The following is a 17,322-nucleotide window of genomic DNA, read 5'->3' as shown; positions in this document are numbered from 1 at the left end:
TAGGACTGAGTATGTCTCACTGGGAGGACACAGGTCTAAGATCGCTCCCTGTCATATGTGGTGTTCCTCGAGGACTTGCTCTTGGCACCCCGTTTACCCTCTATGCTGATGATACCCATCTGTATATCAAAACAGCCCCAAGCCCTTCTACAGCTATGTCACGTCTCAATCTCTGTCTTCAGGAGATAAAGGCCTGGATGAGCACACATTTCCTCCAGTTAAACAGCAGCAAAACTGAAGCTCTCCTTATTGGCACTCCACATGCCCCATAGCTAATCTCACCTTTGATGGGCAGGACATCCCCCTTTGCTCCTCAGTCACTAATCTTGGTGATAGGTTTGATCGTCAGCTAACTTTTGAGAAATGTATGACATCTATGCAAAATCTACCATCTCAAAAAGCATCTCTTAACTCTAACCTTCTCTAACCCTGTCAGACACACATAAACTTGCCCACACTTTTATCTCCTCAAGACTGTACTACTGCAATGCGCTCTTCACAGGGATCCCCGGCAGGAGCATCCAGAAGCTCCGGTACATTCAGTACAACGCTGCCAGGATCCTGATGAGAGTGCAAAAATACAAACACATAACATTCTGCTTTCACTGCACTGGCTTCCTGCCTCCCTCAGGATTGACTACAAAGTCCTGCTACTCACATACCAAATCATCAATGGACATGTGCATCTCTACCTACAGGAACTGATGATACAACAAACCTCCACCTGCTCCCTCAGATTTGCCAGCAGCTTGCTCCTCCAGGCCCCCACTACTAAGCTCTGCACCATGGAGGATTGAACCCTCTGCTCTTCTGTACCATGCTTGTGGAGCAGCTTTTCTAATCATCACAGCACCACCAAAACAGACACTAGTCTCTTTTTGGCCTAAAAACCCTCCATTCAGGAGGGCTTTTTCATCTCAACTTTTACTACTATTGTCCTTATGTTGTGTGTTCTATGTTATTAATACTGTTATACTTTGAGTTCCATGTTGAATGAAAAGTGCAGCACAAATTAAATGTATTATTACTTATTTTGATTAACTTGTGGATACCAAAGTTTTCTGTTAAATCCCTATCACATTCTTTTCACGTAGGTCAAATAGTCAAAAAAGCTATGATTCTGCTATATCACATCAATTTATTTGCTACATCCCCTTTCTATTGCAATTAAAAATGCAATTTTCAGGTGCTGCTCTTGTTTATTCTTCTTTTGTCTTGCTCTACCCTGGCACCCTCTGGGATGAATCAGTAATAAATTGAACTGAATTATTGGCAAACCTGTTTGGAAAATAAAAGAGGAGCATCCTTGGTATCTGGCACTTTTGAATGAGAATATGGAGCATCCAGCAAGCGAAAATGTGTACCTCTAATATAAACACTTTAATGTAGTGTTTTGCCTCAGCACTTCTTTTCTAAAAACATCTCAGTTCAAAACTGTTATTAATATTGATTAGTTCATCTTTTTAAAAGAGATAGAAATGTTGAATTAAACAAGATGATGTAGTGTCACCGTCTGAGTTTCCCTGCAATGTTGCAGTGTTCGTCCCAGGTGACGGCATCCTTCAAGCGGGCCTGCAGCACTTGCACCTCCCTCATATTTTTCTGCATCTCCCTCTTAGTCTCTTCAAGGTCCTCCTGCAAATGCTGCTTTTCTGCCTCTAGCAACATCAGTTGCTTGGACACTTTGGATACTGCAGAGAGGAGCAAATCCAGGTGCAAGGTGGAGAAAAAAAATAGATTAAGATAACAGAAGGAAAGAATGTGAGCAATGAAGAAAAAGAGAAACAATTCTTAGTTTCTTTTAAATTTTTGACTTTAAGATCTCTTCTTAAAATCTATCCACAGCTGGCTCCTGTACATCACTTATGCAGTACCTTCAGAGTGGTGTCTGCTATGATTGGCCTTGGCCTTAACATGCTGCGCCTCAAGCTGGTCAATCAGAAGCTGGTTCTCCTGCAAAACCAGGAAGGCCTGCTGCTGCAGTTGATGACTGTGGAGAGAAAGAGAGAGATTATAGCTACAACTCTGACGAAGACACAGTATTGTCGAAACATTAGTCTGTGTGCACTATTAAAGGCTGCAAATCAGGTGGTGGGCTCCAGTGTTGTCTCTCTCAAGTCTTCTGTCTCTGATCTGAGAACCACCTGATTCATCTGCACATTACTGTTACATGCACAGAGAACCACCTTTTTACACATTATGGTCAGTTAAGGTTCTAGTAGAGCTAGATTATTTTGAAACCATCCAATGTCCTTTCTCCTTCCTCCTTCCTAGGAAATATCTCACAGAAGTTATACATTTCAAAAGATAAAGTATGCTACTGATAAATGAATGTATTCATAACTGCAGTCATTTGGTTTGTTATAAGACAATGAAACATAACTAATTATTTCTGTATGCTGTAGTGCACCAGAGTACAATCAATGAACTCTCAACAGAATGAGGACAAGCAGTCATATAGTTCAAAGCAAATGGCCTGACGCATTTCCAATTAAGCCTGACAAATCTGTAGCATTTAGATAGAGATGAAAGATGAGGAGACACTTGGTTTGTATTAAAATCATCACAGTGTCATTACACTGCAATTGCTGCTTTGTCTTGCCTCTTAGGAAAGTTAAGTAAGATAAGCAATATCTTCTACATTCACATGGATAAATGTATAGTAATCATCATCACTGACTGGTGATATGTCTGTGAAAGGAATTGGTTGCATATGTTTGTGACCAAAGGTATGCTTTCACTTGTTGTGTTATGTTTTTTTTATCATGAAAACTGAGTAATAAGTTTAATATTTATTCTTGTTTAATGTCGCTGACGCAATATTACGAGCTAGTAAGATCATAAGAGGCATTTTCTTCAGGGAGCAAAAAAGAATATGTTTTACTACTTTTAATTTATAATTTCGGTAAAAGATCCAGAGACAGCCAAGCAGTAGGAGGTATTTAATTTTCACTACTTCAGGAGTATCTGGTGACCGCCGAGCAAGTGCTGACAATGCTGAATTACTACACACACACACACACTTCTTCTCACCAGTCTTTCTGGCTGACCCCTCCGATCTTTCCAATTTCATCATGGAGTCTCTCATTTTCTTTGATAACCTCCTCCACGTGAACGCGCAATCTCTTCACCTCCTCCTGTGGTAAGCAGACAAAGATAAATGAAGACCTCAAAGACCCTGATTTCAAGGATGCAAGATGGGCAGTTTTAGTGGAGACAGCAAAAGAAAAACAAAAAGAGTAATCTCTTATTTTACTACCATCCCTCTGCAAAGATTAAGGATGCCCCTGGCGAGATACCATCCTTAATTGAGACTACAGCTGGGCGGATCAGTACCATCTCCACTAAGCTTGGACCTGCTTCTCTCAGTGGAACCATTTTCATCACTAGCAAAGTATGAAGGTCTACTGTTGGTGAAACAACACTTGTTTTTGGACAATCTTTGATTTATTTGTCATCTAATATATTTAACTGTAATGTATTTAACTGTTCTTCATTTATTTGGACAGTTGAAATAAATATATTATTCTTATACCATGAAAGAGCTTGTGGTTGTATAAGCAGACAAACTAAACTTAATTTCTACTTCATTACACCATTTACAATAGTGGCTTTACAGCATTTAAAAGAACAGATATTCATAGTTCCTCTCTAAAACCATGAATAATCATTTAAGTTATGCACAAGCCATTTTACTCTGCCAGTGATTACATCATAAATGCATCATCCTCAATGCAGTGTGAGCTACTTTCAACGACAAAATGTTAAAGATGTGCAGAAAGAGAAAAATATACACTCTTTGGCATTTGCTATTACTGCCTGTACCCCACCTACCGGGCTCCCACTGTACTAAAAATCCATTAAAAAGAGCTTTCAGAAACCTGGCATCCTTGTCCAATGTAATCTGTCATGTTCACCGACAACTGTAGTGCAGGTTTTGATCCCATGTGTCGCATTTTTTCATGGCCAAATGTTAAATGCTAATTAACTGTTCGCTGCTTTTGTCTCTGATAACACAGCCTATATAACGTTCTCTTAGGGAATAACACACACACACACACACACACACACACACACACACACACACACACACACACACACACACACACACACACACACACACACACACACACACACACACACACAAAGTACACACACACACAAAGTACACACACACACACACACACAAAGTACACACACACACACACACAAAGTACACACACACACACACATTACCTCTGTGGTTCGCAGAAGTGCATCTTTCTCATTCATCCTGTCTTCATAAGCCAGCAGCAGAGGAGATAAATACTTCATGTCTAGCTATAAAAAATTTTAAAAAAAGGACAAAAGAGCATTGATCCAGATTAGCTAAAAAAATCAAAGGCATGAATCTTTGCCCATACAGGCTCTATTCAAGATAGGACAATCCTTTAATAGCACTTTTTATCCCTGTGCTTCCAAACTATCAGTTATTGTCTCGGCCAAGCGGGTATGATTTCACATTAAATCCATTTCATGAGGTAGATACAGATGGAAAACGGCAGCCATGTTAATCTGAAGACCAAGTTTTTAAATTACAAAGCACCATATCACACAACTTGATTAGCTAAATTTGACTATTAACCCACAATACAGTGAGACTAGTGTCCAGCTGTATTAAACTCATGTAAAGCTTTTACATAACTAATGAGTCCTTCATCCAAAGTGTGTGAAGGAGCAATATTACAGGTCCCCACTCCCTAGAGCTGTGAGACTGTACAGCCAGCACTGCTCCCAGTAAATCTCACTTTAATCAGTGCAATAACAATATCATCTTTGATATATTACCACTCAATACCAATGTTACTCTTGTAAGTAATGTCAATAATAATATCATGATTATTTTATTATATATTTTTTGCTATTATTGTTCTTATTGTCTTCCTTATTGATGCTCTTCTAGTTTACTGTCCACTTGCTGCTGTAATACTGCAAATTTCCCCATTGTGGGACTAATAAAGGAATATCTCATCTTATCTTATCTTATCTTATCTTACCAGCCAGGGAGGAGGAGATCCTGTCTTTGGTAAGCCACTGATTCTGGAGCTCTGCAAGAGACAGAGAAAATATAGTTAGTCATCATAACTACATCAATTATATTGTCTTAGCTAGATGGTTAATATGACAGCTTTGAATGCTGTCTTTCAGAAAGACACTGTAAATATATAATAACGTGTAAAATATCCACAGAATTGAACATTAAAGATTGGTAGTATACCAAATAGAAAACAACTTAGATCACTGAGGAACAAGCTGTTTTACATTGATCTGCTTTGTGTGTATAGGGGCTTGAAGAATTTCTCACAAAAGCTAGAGCAACGCAGAAACTAACAGCTTTAATAACAAGACAAATCAAAAGTAAATCACAATACTGTATTTATGTGCCCTGCTGTATGGATGCAAACAAAGTTAAACTTCTCCCATCTCTTATTACAGCATTATTCTACTGTATAACTACTCCCTCGTCTTTTCCCTTACGAATCTCTTTCAGCAGCCACACTTCAGCTGTCAGTAATGAGGGTGAGCAGAGACATGCAGCACCAGGGGTAGCGATGATGAGAGCAGGAGATCATGGTGTGAAGGCGCAGCATGAGGTAATCATGATTAAAACCACGGCCCTGCTTTCTTTGTGATGTAAAATACACAACAACCCAGAATGGGCAGACAGCCACACAGACGGGAACAAGAAACTCCTTTAGTCTAACAAATCAGATGGAAGGACGGACAAAGGAAAGACTTTATTTCACTCAGCGGGGCTCTGGATCAAAGAAGAATATCTTTAAGGCTGGTTTCTGAGAAAATTATTTTTTTTCTGTGATAAAGCCGCTAATATAAAGTGATGTACTGATTGGAGATTCTGTAACAGAGCTGATTAAATTAGACTGAGGGGAGAGGTGATAAAAATAATAGATGATAGAATAAGACAAACTAAAAAATACTGTAGGTGAACTGGGAAGAGTGGAAGAATACAGTAGAAGACTTACATCTGTTTTCATTTCATTCTGGCAACTTGACATTGAGGGAGACAGGCTGATTAATAACAGAGAGGTTTCTGATGCATTTTCTCAACAGCAGGGACTGTACAAGTGAGCTTTTTACTGAAGGCTGACTGCTATTCAGGGGGCACGAGAGTGTCCAACTTAGAGACGTCAGAAATGCTTCTCAGTTTTTTTGCAGATGATGTGGTTCTGTTGGCTTCAATACATCATGGCCTACAACAGGCACTGGGTCAGTTTGCAGCCAAATGTGATGCAGTCGGGATGATGATTCAGCTCCTCCAAATCTTTGGCCATGGTAACCTGCTGGAAAAAGGTGAACTACCCCCTAAGGGTGGAGAGAGAGTTGCTGCCCCAAGTGAGGGAGTTTAAGTATCTTGGGGTCTTATTTGCAAGTGAGGGAATGGGATTGACGGGAGGATTGGTGCAGCATCAGCAGTGATGCAGTTGTTGTACTGGACCATTTTGGTGAAGAAAGAGCTGAGCCTGAAGGCAAAGCTCTCAATTTACCAGTCAGTCTACGTTCCAACCCTCACCTATGGTCACAAGCTTTGGGTAGTGACCGAAAGAATGAGATCATGGATACAAGCAGCCGAAATGAGTTTCTTGGCTCAGCCTTAGAGATAGGTTTAGGAGTTCAGACAGCTGGGGGAGGCTAGCAGTAGCCTTCGAAAAGTTCGCAGCTGAGGTGGTTTAGGCACCTGGTCAGGATGCCTCCAGGAAACCTCCCTCCAGAGGTGTTCAGAGCACATCCAACTGGTGAGAGACCCCATGGTAGACCCAGAACATGCTGGACAGATTATATATCTCTCCTGGCTGGGAATGCCTTGGGATCCCCCAGGAGGAGCTGGTGAGCGTTGCTGGGGAGAAGGCCGTCTGGGTTTCATTGCTCAGCTTCAGGAAGAAGAACTTCAAGAATACCAAAAATGGGCTTAACCTCACAAACCTATTATGCTTCAACAGAAGACTCATCCCATAGCTTGTCTTACCTCCTGTTTGGACAGTGGTCTGAAGCGGGTTTGGTAGCGGCTCAGTTCCACATTCAGACGGTGTACTGTCATTTTGAGAGCGTCGTTTTCATCCACCAGCTCCTGAGCATGTTGCCTCAAATTCTGCAGCTCTGCCTGGCTGCCTGTAAGCACAACACATCAGGTCATAAATACTTTTGAGACGTTCAATAATGCTCTAATGCAAAACCGTTAAATAGAAAATATACTAGAATAAGCCAAGAGATATTCTCTGTATTGGTGTTTCAGGTGGAAGGTGTTAAGGACTTGGTTAAAATTTCCACTACACTACACGAAATGGCAGGACAGCCAAGTGAGGTCATCCCTCAACATGTGTTGAGTCCATTTGGTCTGCAGGCTGATGCTGAATTCCAACCAAAGGGAGGAAAACAGAATTTCCCTTGGGGTACAATAAAGAATACATAACCGCTGCCTCACTGGCAGAGAATAGCGGTCTAACTTCAGTACTTTTCCATGCTGCTTCCTCCTGCACACCAGGAGGTCTTAGTCTCTAACCACCGAGCCAACCCGCTAACCATTCAGATGGCCAATTTTCCATCATTCCTGTAACACTTGATTCCCCCCCCTTTCATGCTTCTTTTTCAGGATTCCCTCACCCTCTTCTTATCACGCTGAGGAAATAAAGGATCTGAGCCATATTACTCGCAAAACGGCTTCATTCCCTTTTTGTGACTCATTTTTTTCTGTCATTCATTCATCCTCATTACTATTCATTTTCCCTTCCCTCATTTTCCATTGTATACATTTACTCCTTTCAGTGGCTCCTCTACTGTACCTGCAGAGAACCTCATGTTTGAGGAGGCCTGGCTCTGACTGAGCTCCTGTTCAAGGCGTTGCAGTCTCTCCTCCAGCAGTCTCTGTTCTTCCACCATCCTCGTGTTTCTCTCTGTCAGGACTGGCACTACGTCCTTTGGCATGTCACAGCAGGCCTCGCTGGACTCTGGAGATGGCTTGATGTGGTATTTTAGGTTTTTGGCTTGGCTGGATTGGCTCGGGTGGTTGCTGGTTATGCTGGCTGAAATGGGAAGTATAAATTCTTTAATGGCAGAACATTTTCTAAATACAAGGAAATGTGGAAATGTACCCTTAAAAATGTATTTTCATTGCAGAAACAAGATTACTTCTTGGAATATAGTTATAAAGTGTCTAAGATGGCCATTGCATCTTGTCATAAGATCTTATAGAATGGGACCACGACAGCTATTTGTTTGTGAACTGGCAACAAGTGTTTTACTGATATCTAAATGTTATGTGTCAAACAAGTAATTCTAGTAATTAGAAAAAGAGAAAAATAACAAAAAGCTTTAACATGGAGTAATATGACAGGTGGTTAAAAGTGCTGCATGATGGAAGAAGGACAAAAAGAAAAGATTAAAAGTATGTACAATCTACTGTTTAAATAAACCTGTCCACTCTGTAAGAGGCAGTATGTTGTCCTTCAAAAAAAACAATTCCTTTCTCATTTAAGGTGAGAAAACAAACTCCCACATGAACAAAATCTCAGTGGCATACAGAACCCTGCTGGGAAAAACATATACATTATGTATTCACAACATCTTTTTTTGTAAGTCAAATGATTTTCACCCTTATGTAGAAGAGTGTTCCCAGTTGGGGCTTAAAACCTCTGCAAAATTTAATGTGCTCTCAAACCTGCATACTACATAATACATGCTTGCTAGAAAATATGCCTTGCTTTGTGTGTACATTTTAATCTGAGACAAATGTGTCATTAACACATGGCCACTCAGAGGCTACCCAGAAGCTGCTATCAGAAAACTGCACTGCAGCTGTTAACTGTGGTATGAAGCAGGAGGTAGGACTAAAGGGAAGAATACATCATAGGTTCAGGTTAGGCGGCAGCTAATATCCCATTGCACACACAGACTTAACTAGTGGCTGTAAGGAAAAGAGGAGAAAAAAGGGCAAAAGTCAAAATGACAGACAGCAGGCTACATTAGGACCTCCACCTACATGGCACATCTTCTTTTCGACTTCCAGAGCTCATCCTGACAGAGGTTTTCTTCTTAGATGAAACACGACTAGATTTAGGAGAGTGGACATCAGTTTCCTCAGTGAAATCTAAGAGATGAGAAACATCATTCAATCATTAAATAAATATAATTACATAGAAAGTACTGAGCCCTGCTGACTTTATTTAATAACCCTATTTTACCATAAATTGTATATTGTTATGAAAAAGTCACTCTCCCCATGGCCTGAATGTTTTACTTTATAACACAGCCAGCCCGTATGTCGTATACACACTTTAGTGATTAAGCTGAGAACATTTTAGGGACACATTTTAATTTGGCACCACCAAAAGCCTAAGGCCAGCTCTGGTAATAACAGCTATAATGAGGCTTTCCATTTAGCTCTAATGACGTATGGCTATATTATGGCTGTTATGAAAGTGAACATTGGCTGAATAAGAGCTTTATCTTATTCCTTGGCTATGGACTATGGTGTGTCTTCTTTAATTTTTCTTTTTATGGGAGGAAATCCTAATGGGCCTGTACATAATAACGTGAAAGGAAAAACTTCCAGATAAGTCTGATAGTGGTGGACATCAAAATATGTATTGTTGCAGAGAGGTCAATAACTTTGTTTTATTGAATCTCAATCACACTTTAATTTGAGAGTGCAGCAAAAATACACTAACACCAGAACACAGTGTTGCTACATTTTGGTTGAGAGATTTATAGAGTTTATTCTGTCAGGTAACAATTAATAATTGCAAGAATCTTGACATCTCTGTATACTATCAGTTACTAATGTTAACAGTTCCCCTTCACCTCAGTGAAGCAGTGAGTATCAGCTAAAATGACTATAATATGTAAAATGAGTGGACCCTAAGAATTTAGAAAGGTCATACTCTGTGAAGTACCATGTTTGCTTAAATAACTAAAAATAAATGGTGATAGTTTAATTTTGAAGCTTTTCTACTGGCTGAGCACCATCTATCTCTAAATTAGTGTTAAAACTAACTACACAAACAGAAACACAGTTTGATCAGTAAATACTAGTCAATAGTCAAATGTCTTTTTTAAAATATCTAGGTTTGATTGATTTATCTCTTCTAAGAACATACATTGAAAATCTCCATTATGTAGATGTTGACTACTCCAGTTGTTTTATCAGGCTTACTCTGTCCGCTTTCAAAGAGTGACTATGGATTGCTAAATCACAATTACACTACACTAAGAAATGTGTTACATTTATTGGTGGGTTTATTTTTCCTCTACAGCCAGGTCATGAATTATGACTGTGATCATGTACTTGTATACAGCAGTACTACCTGCCATTATTGTTGCCCACCCATTAGTGACAAGTCATTACCTGGAGAAGGCTCTCTTCTGTCAGGCATCTGAGTCGGCAGGGGCATGCTGGTCTGGAAGACAGACAGATAGATAGATAGTGAGTATGTCTTTTCAAAGCCACTCTGCCTGGGTGGCTATTTGGAGGGCTATTTCAGAGACCACTGCATTATGTCAAGATGTGGACAAGAAGATCTTCAGACAGTACAATCTCGTCAGTATTGTGAATCTTCAGAGACATATTAAAGCAATGTGAATGAGTCACAGTGGTGAGTGTAATGTAGGGAAGAAAAGGAAAACAATACACATGCAAGTATTACTGAAGAATGTCAGCTGTTCTATAACAAACTATGACATGTTTATTTCACACCATAGTCATAAATCCAATGGCCAGAGGCTCTACTATTACATGATCAGATACTATATATAAACACACACTGGCTCACATTGTCACCTTGAGAGATAAAGAGGGCAGCTGATAAATGTGGCTGTCTGTTTATGGTCCTGTAGATTTATGAGGGCATTGCCTGATGTTTACAATGGTACTTATTTTTATGGCAGTGCGTCATTCTGTTGAACACATTAAACTATATGTGCTGGTATACTGACCCACGCTATATGACAGATCACTGAATAGAAACATAATGTGCTGCGTGGTTAAAATGGTTTCAGCTGACGTTGACGAGTGACTGCTGTTAATAAAGCAGCAGGAAGCGAGACTCAGTGATAGTCTGGAAAGACTGGAAAGGCTGGAAAGGCTGACTGGAGGAAATCAAGCCCACTGAGACCATTATAGGTGAGCGACCATTTACAACAGTATACAGGATAAGAACATGAATAATAGACAAAGAGTCTGCAACAGTAGATTCTTGGGATATAATCACTGCCATAATGGGAGGAAATCTCACAAAATTACAGGTACAGACCTTAAAATAGACTTGAGTATGAGTCGATGAAGCAAGACATTTCAGCAACTACTGTAGGTAAATCAATCACAATTACTAATGCAGCTGCAGCTTAAAGAGGGTCAATTATAACACAAATTGTTGCAAATAATTAAGTTAAATGTCAAATATTGGAATACTGCACTAGCACAGAGGAGGTGGAAAAACTGCATTGGTGAAGAGGAACAACAGCCACAAGCAGACTCCCACCTTACGAATCACTAATGAGTTGACTGAAAACCTGTGACTGTGACTGAGAATAGCTATACATCCCCCTTATTCTAAGTACAACTGTGCCCCCTAGTGGATCAGATCAGTGGTTTGACGTTTCATAGCAGGGAAGCACAGGTGTAACTAATGACATTAACAATGGGTCTAGTCTATTAAAGGTTCAAGTAATCCATGACAGGGTCCTGGAACTGGTTCACCTTAAGGTTATTAATTACACACACAGAACAGTTTTTGGTCTTTTGCTGTTGGCCACTGAGCAGCCCATGATAGGGGTGTAACCAATCTGCTTATATGCTCTTTGACACCAGTTATTTATTGGAAAAATGTTTGTCATTTACTTTTATTGGCAACATTTTTGCGACTAGGATTGGAACCTGCAACCCGTCTAGTAAGAAAACTTGGTCACACAAAGCAATTAGACATTTTTACTGTAGAAGCTCACCTTAAGTTTTAGAGGCAGGGCATAGACCGGTTCTGTGACTGGACAGTTATCTTGTCTGTCCAGACTTTGATAGATATGTTCCTCCTTGCCCTCTTCATTCTCCTCCTCGTCTTCTTCCTCCTCCCCCTCCTCCTCGTCTTCCAATTCCCCCTCAGAGTGGTCAGGGGAGGACAGACGTGGCCGGTCAGTCAAATCTTCAGACCATCTGTCTCTGAGGAAGTAAAGAAAGTAATATCTCGGAGAGACAGTGGAGAGAAAAAAAAGCTTGCAGTTTCTTACTTCATTAAGTTTTCCTACAAGATGGTCAACTTCATTATACGGCCAATTACTGCTAATAGAAAAGGGACAAAGTAATCCAAGGTACTTAATTTTGCAGTTGAAAAATTTTGATGAAAATTGATGACATCGAGGTTAGTGACACTCACAACCATAAAGTGAAATTGATGATAATGCTGTGAAATCATCCAAAAGACTTAGATGTAAATTAAATCAGGAACAAGAAAATTAAAAACAAAAATTGCAGTTAATCTGCTTTTCTAAATAGCTCACATTATGGTTAATCTTAGCCAGTAGAAATATTCATGTTATATGAATAAGAACATAACACTGACTATGAAAAAGCCTGATCTACAATAATTTATACAGACAATACTTTGGCAGTCCTGTTGATCAGATGTGTTGATATACTCTTAAATGTGTGTGGTATTCAAGACACTTAAAAAATCTGGGGGAAACTCTATCTTTTACTCATGCAAATCCTGGGGTCTCTGAGGATAGATGAGAGCAGCTTTCATGGGAGTCTTTTAATGTCTGACACGCAGCTGATTGAACTGATCTGATACATCACAACATTCCTGAGTGATTACAGATGAAACTCAAGTGTATCACTCTCTCCATGTTTGTTTTCTGATTCACCATCTAGATAAAAATCGTTTAATTGTTGGTCTGATCAAAGAAACAAACAACATTATTTATTTAGTGGAAAGATTTTTCTTTTCATGATCTGTTGTTTCCTTCATTAACTTTTATTATGGATCAAATTTAAGTAGCCTCAGGGAGAGTCTATCTGTTAGCAAGAAACACATTTTAAAACACATTTATAGTTCACAAAATGTATCATCATTTTTATTCAGCCACATGTGAGGCTGAAAATTCCACATCATTTCAAGTTTCCCTGAAACATGTAGCCTAATAAATAATTTCCAGTGTTCAAAGAGACTCATCGTATTCTGGGTTATTAAATAATGAATTTGAAATCAGAATATCAATAAATACATACATAAATAGATAATAAATATTATAAACACACCCTGCCAGTAGAAATGGTTCAGGTATCTGCGCAGGACACAGTATACAATCTAAATACAGAATACAGATTACTATTCATGTGCAGCTGTTTGTTAAACAGGTAACAGGCTGCAGAGAGGAAACAGCTGCTCTGGCAGTGATAACTGTGCACCTTCATTAATATTAGCACAGCGCACACGTGTGCTGACACAAACTCCATCAAATGTCCCTACAGCTGTTAAAGCCGACTTGACAGCTGATACAGCTGTGATCAGCTGTCACTGTGATCAGAAGCAGACGCTGCTTCACAAGATGCTCCAGAGGAACATATTTGCTTGTTTCCTCTCTCCTCAAATTGTTACCATGCGTCTCTCCATCCTCAATAGGACTAAGACGCATGGATAAGACACAAGTGAGGGAAACGCTGATGCAATTAAAAGACTTGGGGATGCACATGTGTCATTAATTACTTTAATACACTTGATGAATTCAAGTCCAGGTGAGGTTCAAACTTGAAGTCACCTGTTGTAAACAGATTGTAATAACGGTGTGTTTGCTACGGGTGTGTTTACCGGGGGTAAAGTGCTGTGCTGATGTTCGGTTCAGATATGAAGGACTCGGATCGATCGCTCTCAGAGAACGACCTCTGTCGCAAAGGTGGTATGGCCCATGTCTGTCCAGTGAGCGATGAAGACAAGATGGCTGCTGCCAAGGCTGATCTGTAGATGAAAAAAAAAATTCAATTCATATGAAGACAGACACTTTTAGAAATGAAAGGCTTTTACAGTTTTGTTTCCTTTATCCACTTGATTTAAAAACACTGTGGGAAAAAGTGAGCATATCCCTCAGTTTCCCTACTAAAACTTTGACAGCATTGTTATATTTTTTTACTCTTTTATGTGGGAGTATGTTGACCCCAGAGGGCACATTTGTGGAGCAATAACTATGGAAGCCAGATGTGTTGAGGAAACAAACTGTCTTATGTGAAATGTTTTACAGATTGAGACTAGAATTTAACATTTCTAACACATTTCAATGGTGAGTAGCTGTACAGACATCATTAAGACAAAGGAAAAACAGAAAAAACTGTAGGCTGGTGATTCACTGGGCAATGTAGAGGCACCAATTTGACAGCCACAAAATTGCCCAATGAGTCTCCTTAAAAGCCACCATGTTCTGAGGGGTAACAAGGAAAAGAAGATGCTGCGTTTCCTCTACATTCATTCAGCAGTTTTGCACAAAACCTGTAAGAACATTAACAAGATGATGATATGAAATTAACCAAATGGGATTATTGAACTCAATTTCCTAGCATAGACCAAATATATACAAATTAAAAGTAGCCAAACGGTTGAAATTTAGTGTTTCATCCCAATAAACGTAGATGTTGCACCAAACACTAAATAAGCAGCGGTTTTGACTGCTGGAGAAAACACTGCACACTGAGAGGATGTTGGAGTTCACGTGACAGACAGCATGAGGTACCTGGGTCTCTCAGGTGAGGGGTCGGGGCTGCGTGGGGGTGGGGTACGAGGCACAGCAGCCTTGGGGGCAATGGAGGCAGCAGGGAGCAAACCATGAGCTATATGTTTCTACGTAACACACACACAAACACAGAGGTTAGGGAGAAGTTACAGCATCACAGACATAAAACACAAGAACATAGGTGATGTTGGTCCTGTGGTGATTGTTGAGTACAATGAATCAATCAAACTTTATTTGAATAGTTCATACAGGTCAGTGCAATTCAAAGTGCTTCACAGATGACTGATAAGCCAATAATAAGACAGAACCAGAGGACAGTCAAAAAAAACTATTTGAGACTAATGCACACGTGAAATAAGGTCAATGATGTCTGAGGGTATATGTATGTATGTGTGGTTATGACTTAAGCCACTTTCGGGGAAACAAACCAGACTTAACACCAGTTGATTTGGAACAAAAGCTGTGGTCCCAGTTAAGGTAAGTCTCCATGAAATGAACGTAAGCCTATTTAAATAGTCCAAAAGTGGCAGAGGTAAGACTGTTTGTGTGTGTGTTTTTGAGAGAGAGAGAGAGAGAGAGAGAGAGAGAGAGAGAGAGAGAGAGAGAGAGAGAGAGAGAAAGAGAGAGAGATAGAGAGAGAGAGAAGCAGTAAGGAAGGTCACGAAATCACATCACAACCACTTCAATAAGACACCAAACAACAGGCTAAACATGTCTGTTAGCCATAACAGGTTCAGAATTCAGCAGTCATTGACTTCCCATTGAAAACAGCAGGGAAATAGAGGAGAATAAATCACTTGACCAACAAGCTAACTAACCTACCGTGATTCTAGTGTTAGCTAGCTGTTAACTTAAATAAGCAGTAAACATTTAGACGCTTAGCTTGAAAGAAGGAATTATTTGAAACTTACAAACTCCTTGTCTTTTTCCCTCCTGAAGCTGAATTTTAACATGGTGGAAAGTAACGTTAAGTTGTCGGCACTTGTTGTTGTTGCTTTAACCTTAAGCTCCAGACTCCCTTTTACCGAGCATTTCTGTCGGTGAACAGCTACATTAGCAAAGTTAGCTTTTCATTCTTGTATCTGCCGTTTTACACAGTAAAACATTAAAGCAAACGGAGAAGAGCTAACTATAGTCAACCATTCAACAGGCAGGCTGCTTGCAGATTTCTCGTCTCTAGACGCTACGCCACAAAAATGCACCTCGCTTCAAGAGTTGTGCTGATTGGCTACTCGCTGCGACTTCAGCCAATCAGAGACTTGTTTAATACACTTAGCAACGAAGTCCTTCATAACCAGCCGCCTGGCCGGTAGGGGGCAATATAGTTTAATTTAATGATAAACCACAACTCAACTGACTCAATAAACTCAATACTCAAACTCAACCAGCATACTGTATTAAGATTTTAAATGTACTCTTAAAAACACTTTTCAAAAATTGAACGAAAGGTTTTAAAGTATTCTACAATAACTAAATAAAGTAACATAACTGCACCTCAGCACAATTTATGTTGAAAACCTACATAGATATTAAAATAGAGATCTAGGCAATTAAACTTTCCAAAATATAACCATATCATGTCTGCTTGATAGAATTAAAGATTTGCATGAAATGACAAGCCCGTTACAATGTCATCATAATATATCTCATAAGTTCTGTGCGTGGTAATTATCATGGCATACTATATTCTCTGTCCACCCTTCTGCCTGGAAATGTTCATTTTCAGTGTGAGTTTTACAGTATCAAGTGTGACCCGTTGTTCTTGGGAAATATCCAGTCTTTACAAACAGACTATGAATGGTATGGGTTTAAAAGGGCCTGATGTGTAAAACTTTATCACATGGTGTGTCTCTTCTGTTTCCATGATGGTGGATTAATAAGTCATGTGAGTTCAGGCCAGACTCACAACAGTTAATAACACCAGAGTTGACTCGGTGTGTGTTACCTCACTGAGGGCTGGGGTCAAACTTCATTCCAGTCATTCCCCACCTGCTCGGTGACTACAGAAACTGACATACACAAAACCACAAATATATAAAGAAATAAAAATGACAGATATTAGTTTTGTCCCCCTCTTTTATTGAGCTTTGAGTTTACATGTGAGACACAAAGAATTGCCACAAAAGCATTCACACCACAGTTTCTATGCAGCACAAAGTACAGAGAAAGAAGCAAAAGCAACCTGAAACCTTGCTAAGAACAGGTGCCTTTATCCTCTGCATATACATGAAGGCATTTAAGATCACAATGCACTGTGAAATGCATGTAAAGATCTGTTATATCTACAGTATGATGTGTTGCATTTGCAAGAGAACACTTATTAGCACGTATTAATATGAATCAATCACTGCACATTCTTATTATACACTTAACTGTGACCCTTTCCTTCATGGTTTAAGCATAAATGGCACTTAAGACACCATATTAAGTAAACAGAGACAGTAAAGAGTGTTACATATTCTCAGTGTTATGGTTTAAAAACATTTACATTTTTAAAATATCTTTACATAGACAAAATGTACCAGTATATAAGTTCACCAAAGGATTAAGCAAGGC

At 39.5% G+C, this 17,322-nt stretch overlaps 1 protein-coding gene across 1 annotated transcript in view; it reads right to left on the bottom strand.

The window, feature by feature from the left end:
• The window catches only part of cep89 (centrosomal protein 89), a 55,485-nt gene extending 39,690 nt beyond the window's left edge, over positions 1-15,795 (bottom strand). Inside the window, 13 exon segments of the mRNA XM_062416712.1 lie at positions 1,511-1,691; positions 1,875-1,990; positions 3,034-3,137; positions 4,237-4,320; positions 5,037-5,087; positions 7,025-7,167; positions 7,839-8,078; positions 9,035-9,142; positions 10,400-10,451; positions 11,995-12,205; positions 13,854-14,000; positions 14,767-14,873; positions 15,678-15,795. Coding sequence (XP_062272696.1) covers positions 1,511-1,691; positions 1,875-1,990; positions 3,034-3,137; positions 4,237-4,320; positions 5,037-5,087; positions 7,025-7,167; positions 7,839-8,078; positions 9,035-9,142; positions 10,400-10,451; positions 11,995-12,205; positions 13,854-14,000; positions 14,767-14,873; positions 15,678-15,719 — 1,586 coding nt within the window. The 5' untranslated portion in view covers positions 15,720-15,795.
• Between the last annotated feature and the right edge of the window lie 1,527 nt (positions 15,796-17,322).

Source organism: Scomber scombrus, chromosome 1 (assembly GCF_963691925.1).
Source record: "Scomber scombrus chromosome 1, fScoSco1.1, whole genome shotgun sequence".
NCBI lineage: Eukaryota > Metazoa > Chordata > Actinopteri > Scombriformes > Scombridae > Scomber > Scomber scombrus.
Note: the sequence above shows the minus strand (reverse complement) of the source record. Positions and strands in the feature narration are given on the sequence as shown.